Raw genomic sequence first — 10,529 nt, forward strand, 5'->3', positions numbered from 1 at the left:
ATTTACCGTGCTTTCTTGTGCAATAAATAAAACATTGAAGACCTGAATTAATTACTCCCAATAAAACATGTGCCATGGGATTTCACACAGAGAATCCCACAGCTAAGCAACTCATGTCTAGCTAAAGTAAACCCCTAAAAAAGTCTTGATAGCATGGTCTAACACTTAGTAAACACCTTCCCCCTGAATGGAGCCCTTCTGATAGACATTCTAAATATATATTTAAAGTAATAGTACTGAGAAAATACTATAAAAAGGATATTGATACACTGTAATATGGCATATTTAACATAACTGGAATATATTATGGTTGGTTCTACAGTACACTGTCAGCATGGCATTTGAAAAAAGAGGGGAAAAGTATTTAATTGGAAATCTTCAAAGTATTTCCTTGGATTCAGAATCCATTATGCTGAGATTTCCCCACGAAGCAAAAGTTGTGAACTGCAACTTATTTTTATTCTCCTGTGGCTGTGTCCTGCCTTTGTTTCGCTCCCAGGCTACAGCTGGAATCTGTGGGACCTGGCAAGATACAATCTGTGTGTGGCTTCTTGCCGGAGCTGCTTTACTCAGACAAGCAATGCTAGTCTCTGTCAGAAGCACCAAGAGCTGCTGCACCATACCAGCAGGCAAGCCCACTTGAGAAATCCTTATACAGAAATGGGAATGGGAGAAAATGAACAAATTGGAAAGAAATACCCTGAATGTTCATGCTGACTCGTAGCCATAAAACCAGAAACTATTTTGACATAAAGGGAGCAGAGTGTACCTGGAAGAACATCATTCTATCTCTGGTAGAACCTCTTCTTACCTAAATCACACTGGAAATCTGGCTCTTCTGTGACTCTGGCATTTCTCAGATTTGATATATACTGTGGAAGGTAAGGCAGGAAAAGTAATTCTCAGTCATTTATCTGGGAAAGAAGAAGAAGAAACAGCTGCAGCCATTTGTTACAGCTTTAGATTTAAATAGTGGGTTGACACAAGAAAATAATCACTGGATGTCTTTGCACTTATAACAGAGGAGGTGCCATCTGATGTGAGTACGTCTTGATGGAGTGAAGAACAACTATTTCTACATTTCTCTCTCTTTGGGTTTTTAAAATGTGTTTAAAGCACCCCTTTTTTGGTAACAAGGCTAGCAGACAGAGTGGTGTCTCCAAACACTGCTCAATTTCTTACCATGCAATCTCCCTAATCACACTGCAATAAGGCAGATTTGGTGTTGTCTAAAGATGGTAATGGGAGTTCCAACACCAATTCCCTTCCAACTCCTTCCATTGGATTTCCTGCACTGAGGCAGACCTCTGTGTACAGTGGGAAACTCCAAAAAAAAAACCCCAAAAAACTGTCATTAATTGTATCAGAGCAGAGAAGAGCACAGCACTCACAATCTGCTAATTTACGGTGGCTGGGAAGTCTCAGGGTGTTGGGACACCTGCTGTTAAGTTCTCCGTCAGTGACTGAGATACGGCCTAGTGAGGAGAAGTCCTCCTTGAGTAGGTTTTTTTTAGGTGGGCAGCAGACCTAGAAACCTCCTTGGGGCGTGAGAGAGCTGATCCCCAGACTGAGCAGTCAGTGCTGATCTCAGTCAGTGTGTGTTTGGCACTCCCAGGACGACAGAGGAACCCCAGTGGAACTGAGGCTGGAAGGCAATTGTCCCTGCTCCCCAGGGAGTCTGGGATCAGTTCTTGCACATCACACCACAGAGTTTTCAGTACAACCTTAAGGATATGTTCAAGAACTGCTTGTTTGAGCCCCAGAGGCTGACTGAGCAGAGGGATGTCTGTCGATTACATTTTTTGAGAGGTTTTGACTGCAGAAAGGATTCAGCAATGCTCACTTGGGCTGGAGGCAGCCCTGGAAACCTTGGGGCCAAAAAAAACGTGGCTTAGCAGGGCTGCTTGGAGGCCCCTCCACTGTCCTCCACGGAACCAGTGTCTTCATTCCTTTGCACCCTGGAGGCCAAAGGATGATCTGTGGTTCTGGTGAAGTCCATCCTCGTGGCCGTGGACATACTGACAAGGGTAGCTTTTGTCAGAGTAGCTCCTGATCGCAGGTGGGAAACCCCCACCGAGGCTGCCAGCACCAGGCGAAGGTAAACCTTGAAGCACAGTTTCAGTACTTAAATCTACAGATGAATTTAAGTACCTAACTTAGAATTTAGTGCTTAAATTCAGAACCTGTAGGGCAGCCCGACAGCATTCCTCTTCAGCCAGCCTTCTCCGGCTATGGGTGTCAGCCCGAGGGCAGAAAGCGCGGCGGTGGGGCCGGGCGGGGCAGGGTCCTGGCCGCGGGCAGCCCCGCCCGTCCTCCCCAGCGCGCCTCTGGTGGAATTCTCGGGCCGGACAGTTTGGCTGGGACTCGCCGGCGGCTGCGGCGGGCGCTCCGCGGTGCTGCCGGACCGGGCCGAGGCTGAAGGCAGGTGTCCGGCTCCCTCTGCGCCGCGCCCGCCCCGCCGGGTCCTCACCCGGCTCGTCCCTTGCCGGGACTTCCAATTATCGCTAAAGTTTAAGTCCTTAATTTTCTTGGCTGCAAACCCGGTAACGAATCGCTCAGACTTTGTTTTTCCACTGCTCCCGAGGCTTGATTTATTGTGTCTCTCTTATCGCACAATCGGGCTTCGTTTAAAATGTTATTCTGGGCTGATTCCATACCCCGGTATTTATTTTGACTGTCTCTTCTCATTAGCGTTACTGATTTTTAATCGCTCCCCGTTCCCTGTTAAATCCCCTCTCTGTCCGCCCGGGCTCGCCGCATCCCGTCCGTGTTTCCACTCCGTGTGGGTCGGTCCCCCGGAGCGGTGCCCGGGCAGCCACCACCCGCTCCCCCCGCGGCTGCGGGACGGAGCCTGGCCCGGGGGAACCCACTCCGGCCGGGAACATCCGCGAGCCGGAGATGCGGCGGCGGAGCGAAGAGAAAGGGCTTGCTTTAAACAGGGCATCGCCTGAGCTCCCAGCCCAGCGATTAAATTTCTCTCCTCCAGCAAAACCGTTACTTTATCCTAAGAAAAACAGCGCGAACGGGGCGAGCGGCGGCGCGGGGCGGCGGAACCCGCACGGACCCGGGGCCGGGCACGGGGGAGGGCGGGGGTCGGGGGGAGCGTGAGGCGATGCCGCCCCGACAGCTCCGTGATTGATGACCCACCCGCCCGGGAAGGGGCGGTCGCTGTCGCCCAGGCTGGAGGGGGGGAGCCCGGAGACCAGGTGCGACACAGCCCCGCCGCACCCACCGGTCGCGACGGGTTATAAACACCGGGGCCGGACGGGACGCGACGCAACGGGACGGGACGGAGGCGCCGGGAGGGGCCGCGCCGGCCCGGGAGCGGTGAGTTCATCCCGGGCACCGCGGGGTCCTGCCGGGTCCCGGGCAGGCGGGATGCGGCACCGGGACGCAGCAGCCGCCGCGGGCCGGCGGGGCCGTGAGCGCCGGTGCTGCTCCCGCACACCGACAGGCAAATTCCTATTTCGCTGCTCCGGGGAAAGGGTTTTCGTTGCCTGTTACCGGAGTTATACAGAGGGCAAGGTCTTTTTAAAACCGATGAAAATAATTCAGATTCGCTGTATTTTGCCCACTAAGGAGCAACGGAAAAGTTTATCTAAGGTTTCCACCTGTTTGTTTTCAGTTTGTGTGCTACGCTCTGGCATTTTCCATCTTTTCCTTGTCTGTGTGGGCAAGTTGCCTTCATCGCCACTTCGTTCACGCAGAATATAAGACTAAAATAAATATGGTGCTGGGTTGTTGGTTTTTTTTTTTTTTTTTTTTTTGGTGGTAAAAGATGTCAAACCAATCACGGCTTTGTAGTGTCATGTAAAACCAGAAATGAATCTGCATGCATTAGAAATACTGCACAAGAAGTGCTTTAGAAGCAACAGAAATACTTCAACTTACTTTCACAGCCCTGTTCCCAACTCTCTCAGCATACCAGGTGGCAAGTGGGTGCTTGCAAAAATTACTGCGATTATTTTAAAAACCAAACCTCTTTCTTCTAAAATTTTAAAGGGGAAATGACTGTTGCCCAGGGGCTTTTTATTTACTTTCGTTTTTAGGAGCATTTTTTGGACCATGAGGTTTGGGCAACGCCTGGGTTTGAAGCACCTGGAATGGGTGTCTTGATTACTCTGGGGAGAAGAATGATGCTGCCCACTCCCAGCGTGTAACAGAAGTGATGCTGGCTGTGTGTGGATCCAGGAACCACCACGGTTTGGCTACACATGTGTACATACCTACAGCAGATCCTTTTTGTGTGTGTGTGTGTGTGTAGCAAAATTTTCCAGGCCATTAGCTTTTTGTGTTTGATGGGAAGTCTGACAGTGGAGAAATTTAATTCAGAGTGAAATCTCTCATTTCCATGGCTGAAATTTTATACTTTTTTCCCCCCACAAACCCAGGATTTTATCTCATATAGATGTGAAGCTCCTAAACCAGAAACTCCTATTTCCAAGGGCACCCAAGGAAATGAGGGTTTTAGGTACGTGCATTACTATCTACTGTATGTCATTTGAAGCTATTTCAGTTCTAAATGTGGTTATACACTAGCACAGCAAAATCAAAACTCTGTGTAAACCAGCCCTAGTCCTGTATTTCAGCAGAGGAGCATGTATTTTTACTGACCCAGTCTGTGTGTATACTTGGGTAATCCAGACTTTTCCAGTAATTGGGGAAGATTCCCTCCTACCAATGGGATTTTGATGGGATGGTGGTGAGAAATCTTGCTGCTAAACATAAATTATTAGATTCTTCTGCCAGTTTTCATTAGTATCTTAAATTATTATCTTGATGTCATCTCCACAATGATGATTTTGTTTAAAAACTAAAATGCATTCAGATCTGACGATGCCTTAACAAAATGAGCAAACACCAAGAAAAAAACACACAGGATTTCTTTTTTTAAAGTTAGAGGCAATAGCCAATGTAAGGACCATTTTCAGCTCTCACTCAAGACAAGCTCCTGAGGTCTTAATGTAAGCTTTATTTTATATTGATCATAAGTACCACAATAAAAAGAATAGTGAGAATTTTTTTTCCCTTTGGTTAACAGCTATAATGTGCACAGAATATTTCACAAATAATTTCAGTTTAACCTGTACTGCTGCTGAAGAGAACATTACATGATAAAACTTTGTGAGCCACATTATTAGCAAATTAATCACAATTAATCACCCCCCGAAAAAACACAATAAAATGGTCTTCTAAATACCATCAAATAATAATATGGCAAAAAGGATTATTTAGAAACCTTTCCTTGTCTTTGATAGAAATCTCTGACTTCAGTGTGTGCTTGAAATGCTCTGCAAAATCAAGAGCTAATTCCTGTAAATGTAGATATTCAGTAATTTATGTGCATCAATGTTATTTAAATTTTTAATTATGCAGAATTTGGATGAAATGAAAAGGTTTAGTAATTTGTCCCTGCCCTTGTCTAGCCAGGCTGTCACAGGAACAGACACTCCTAACACGTGAAAGCCGGGATCTGGGACACACACAAGGGCTGCTTGGCTGAGGACAACAGGATCAGGTATTATTCGAGCTCAGAAGTGCTGCACTTTGGGGAATATTGATTGAATTGCATTTTTCTGTGGAACTGAATGAATTAAAGGACTGTGAGTTGCATTACAGGCAGAGCTGACTGACCAGCTTTACAAAGAGCTGGGAAAAGACCTTGTGGTCACTGTTGGCAGCTTTTCGCAAAAAAATTTTTTTGATGTTTTCAAAAGGTTCTTTTGCCCCACAATGTCTAAAATACATCTCACAAAATTCTTTCAAAGTTTGAAAATGATGAGAAAGGATAAGCATGCGCTTTTTTTTTTTTTTTTTTTTTTTTTTTTTTTTTTTTTTAAGTAAGGTTATGGGTGGGAAGATAGGGGAAGTCAGTTCCTGATCCTTTGAAATTTTGGGCCAAGTTTTGCCCTTCAAAAAGTGAGTCCATGCTCTGTGGCTTTACTTACGGATACATTTGAAAATTATATTTTTCTTTCCATAGTCCATGGAACACTGATCACCTATAAGACTGTTCATAAAATGATTGCAGCTGAAATAGAAAATATACTAACAGTTCCACATCCCAAATCGTAGGGAGAATATGTTTTTAAAATTGCCTTTAGCCTAATTTTTAGTTGGTTGTAAATAGAAACCACTGTGGTGGTGCCTGTTGGGTTTTCTCAGAAGTCATCTCTGGGCTATGAGCGACTCAAAAATTTACTCTGTGTAATAATGTAAAAAAAAAAAATCAAATATTGATCGTTGCAAAGTTTTTAACTTCGTTCTGTACCCGTGTGTGATGCTGAACTTGTAAGCAGCAAATGAAAAGTGGCTCACAGAGCTGCATTCCAGCTTTTCCTAGCACAGGCAGTGCCTGCATTTCTGGCCATCCTCGTTTTCAGAACGCGCTGGCTCCAGCTCACCGCAGCACTTTGCTTTAGAGATGCTCTTGTCGCTTGCAGGACTCTCCCTGCCGGGGACGTCACCGATGGACTGTGGACACTTAGCAGAGAGCAGCGAGGAGCTCTCCAGCCCTGGCGCAGAGGCCGATTCCCTGCTGCCTTCCTCCGGCGGCGGCAATTCGTGCCCGCCCTTGTCGGCCGGGCCGCGGGCCGGGGCCGCTCCGGGCCGCCCCGCCGCCGCCAACGCGGCCCGGGAGCGCAGCCGGGTGCAGACCCTGCGCCACGCCTTCCTCGAGCTGCAGAAGACTCTGCCCTCCGTGCCGCCCGACACCAAGCTCTCCAAGCTGGATGTGCTCCTCCTGGCCACCACCTACATCGCACACCTCACCCGCAGCCTACAGGATGAGGAGGAGTCACCGGGAGAGGGCTTGGGCACCCTCCGCGGGGATGGATACCTCCACCCTGTCAAGGTAGGAGAGCTGAGGAGCAGCTACCACCTTCTGTCAGTGAGTGAGTACACTGGCCTTAGATACGTAATTCAAACTAAAGATTTCAAGCTCCTGTACCTTGCCTAGAGGTATTACATGGAAATTCTGCCTGGACTAACCGCTGTGCCTAGGTCTTAGGGGTCTGATGGAGCTTTGTTCCTCCGGCTTCGGGTACTTTGCACCAAAATACCAAATCTAGTGTAGATCCAAACCTGGTGGGACCTGGCTTTGGAAGCGAAGGTCAGCACCAGAGGAATCTTCTTGGTCCCTGTGTGGAAACCTTGGTGATCCCTACAGAGGCACTGGATGCTGCTGTGAGGGGTCTGTGTGGTGAGGTGACACTGTCCCACAGTGGTGATCCAGCCACAGCTGGGCCTGCTTTGGTTCTGCTGCCTGGGCAGCCCAGTGCGCACCGCAGTGTTAATTGCCAGCCACGTGTTAATTACTTCCATGAAAGTGCTTTTCTGCAGCATTTCTCTGGTTGGTATATGCTCTTCCCTTTGTCCAAAAAGATCACAGTGATGCAGAAGAGATGAGAAAGGGGAACTGCTCTTGAGAGGACTGGGCTGGAAACTGTTTCCAAATGCAGGGCTTACTGACTGATGGGGTTCAGACATCGCAGGGTGTTTTCTTTGGCTCTGCTCACAGGGAGTGAGTTAGAGCACTGGGGTGTTTTCTTTTCTTTTTTTTTTCCTTTTCTTTTTTTTTTCTTTTTTTTTTATTTTAAGAGTCTGAATTCTGAATGATTTAATTAAGATTAATTTGTGAAGAAATCTCTAGTTTCTAAAAAAAGTGCCTAATTCACAGAGAGTTCCTTGTTCACAATGTTGGTTGCTGTATTTTACATCATGATGTGAATGCAGGCTTCTGAGACCATTTAAATGATTAGCCGGCTCATAAAGAAAGCCGAACCTCTATATCAATCAGAAGATGGCTATAATTTAAGTAAAAAATACTGTGATGTATTTCAAAATAAGTTCAAAATAGTTTCTGTTAGTTGCCTCAGTCAGAGTGAAAGGACACAGGTCTCTTACGGTACTTTTTATCAGCTGCCAACTACTACTGGCAGAAAAATACTCTCGAATAGTTATTACAGCAGTTAAATGATCCAGATGCCCATTTCTCAGGCTACTGGAAGAGAGCAATACTGGATTCACTTAAGCAATTATTTTCTAATGAATATATCTGATTAATGTGTCACAGTCAAATCCTAGTATGTACTTCAAAAACCCCAAAATGCAGGATATGAGACAACCTTTAGAGATAAATAACTAAATGGATAGATTAAGCATAGTAAATGCAAATAGTGAGGAAAGTTAAATATCCAAGTACAGCTGTGTGTACACAATGAAAAATACGGTTAATGACTTTAAACTTGGATGGCTTATTGGTGACAAACTCTTAACATCACACTTGAAATGAAATGACTGAATCAGATTGTACAGTGTTTCTAAGTGAGAATATGCTGCTACTTTAGGTCTTTGAACAGAAGAGCTGAGATTTATCTGCAGTATTAAGTGTCCCTTACCCACAGGAAAGGTGCCAGACTGTTCCCAAAAGAGTCTTTAAAAAACCTGCATTATTCTGGAACAATGTGCTGGCTGCATTTCAGGCATTTTTGCATCCAGTGGGTGTGACAAGTTGTCTCTTCAAGCATCCATCTCTCTTAATACTGAACTTGGCACAGCAAACAGAGCTGGATGCTCCCTCCCAAGTTCGGGGTGCCTGGCTGCGGCCACCTGCACCACAGGACTGCTTGCAGTGAGTAACCTGCTGGGGTTAAGAAACTCAAGCTGTCAGAAAAAATATTTAACACCAAGAGTAACTGATGATTCCAAAAATCAGTGAGTGTAAAGATGAATTGTGTCATCTGAAACAGCTAGAGCTGACAAGAAGCCGAGCGTGCTGAAGACTGCCAAGGTGCAATTACATTAAATTCCCTTAGACTCACAGCCTTCAGCAGCAGCCCCTGTGGTGTTGTGGGGCACCAGGGACAAGTGTGCACACAGGGCTGAAATCCTTGCAGGTGCAGGTGTATCCCTGTAGCATCCCTGGTGCCTTGAGAAGGAATTCTTTGTTTATTCTACGCACAGAACATCTATGACACAAACTGAACTAGGCTGACTGGCCAGCACGGCCTGCTCCTGTCTGCTGGGGCATGGCAGGGTTGGGAGCTGCGCTTCAAGATTAACTACCAAAGCAAATATCCAGGCTGAGGCTCCCTTATCAAGCTCCAAACATTTTCCAGCGAATGACAAAACAAGAACTGTTTGGTGATAGCACAGGTTCCGATTTTCCTGTACCATGATTCCATGAAAGCTTTGCTGAGAACTGCGGCTGGAGTGCAAAGCTCCCAGGTGTCTCAGTGCTGTGCTTGTCTCCTCTCTTGCAGAAGTGGCCCATGCGTTCCAGGTTGTACATTGGAGCCACGGGACAGTTCCTGACCCACTCGGCACAAGGAGACAGTGCAAACCACGGGGAAACATCAACATCTTCGCAGATCTAACCTCCCTTCTTGCTTTTAAAAAATGGTTATTTATTACACCTTATATATATATGTATATTTAAGTTAAAAAACAGCGTCTACAGAGAAAATGTAATTCCTGAAATGCTGTTTGTAGAGGAGAAGGAATTGATTCTTAAATGTAATTAATACCTCATTAAGTTAATGTGACACATCATTGGTTTCTTTCACTGCTGAGATCTGAATGAGGGGCAGTGGGAGGGGGTGACTGCAGCCAGCACCAATCCGAGCAGCAGCAGCAAAGAGCTGCCAGCAGAGTTAAGTATCCCTGTCCGCTCTGGGACAAGCGCTGTAAGAAAAGAGAGGAGGAGAGATGTGCTAATGGCCAAGCACAAGGCAAAACAGGCTTGGGTGAAAAGAGAAGGGCAAGGCTAAAAATAGCAACTGTAATCCCACATAGACTTTCTCCACTGCTTAAAGCCGATGGCAGAAATCCTCTGACCGCAGCTGTCGGGTCAGGGCTCCACTCATGGACTAGTCTTACATGTTTGTAGCTATTGCTGGGAATGTGGATGCATGTCCATGGAGTAAAAATGTGCTGAGAGACCTGTCCCTCGTGCACAGAGTGCTGTAATTTGGGCACTGCTTGTATCCACCCACAGGGCTGGGCTGCATGTTCGGGGCTCAGCCTGTGTTTGCTACCCCGGCACCACCACGTGTCTGCTCACCGCACCACGGCTCATCTCATTTAAGGGGTTCACGTGTTGGAGCAGGTGAACCCAAAGTGTCGGCTTGTTTGTAGCACACTCGTTCACTTAAACATCTGTATTTAGGCAAGAAAAGTTGAAGCTAAATGCACAAACGTCATCTGTTGTCTCTGTTCTGTAAAACACTGTATTTCTCATATAATTTGTTATTGCTGAGGTAAATGTTCTATTAAATATTATCCAGTGAATATTATATACTTTGAGTTGCAAAATCTGTTAACAGTTTCTCACTGTACACAATAATATTCTATATTTATAGATGCCGTCTTCTTTCTGAAGGCTTCATGGTTTAAATTTAAAAACCACGTTTAGGAAAACAAAAATATTAGCCAGAACAACTTTCAAAAAACCACTGTGGTGAAATGTGGAGCTCTCAACTGCCTCTGCAGCATTCTGAGCTTTAAACAAGGTAACATACCTGGAAGGG

General features: G+C 46.2%; 1 protein-coding gene across 1 annotated transcript; it reads left to right on the forward strand.

The window, feature by feature from the left end:
• Window positions 1-6,469: 6,469 nt before the first annotated feature.
• TCF24 (transcription factor 24) lies at window positions 6,470-10,254 on the forward strand. The gene is made up of 2 exons (XM_066205084.1): window positions 6,470-6,853; window positions 9,264-10,254. Exons 1-2 carry the CDS (start codon window positions 6,470-6,472, stop codon window positions 9,375-9,377), a joined length of 498 nt encoding a protein of 165 aa, XP_066061181.1. The 3' UTR covers window positions 9,378-10,254.
• Window positions 10,255-10,529: the final 275 nt, after the last annotated feature.

This window comes from Chamaea fasciata, unplaced genomic scaffold (genome assembly GCF_029207755.1).
Source record: "Chamaea fasciata isolate MVZ Bird 193981 ecotype frontalis unplaced genomic scaffold, bChaFas1.0.hap1 SCAF_1, whole genome shotgun sequence".
Lineage (NCBI taxonomy): Eukaryota > Metazoa > Chordata > Aves > Passeriformes > Sylviidae > Chamaea > Chamaea fasciata.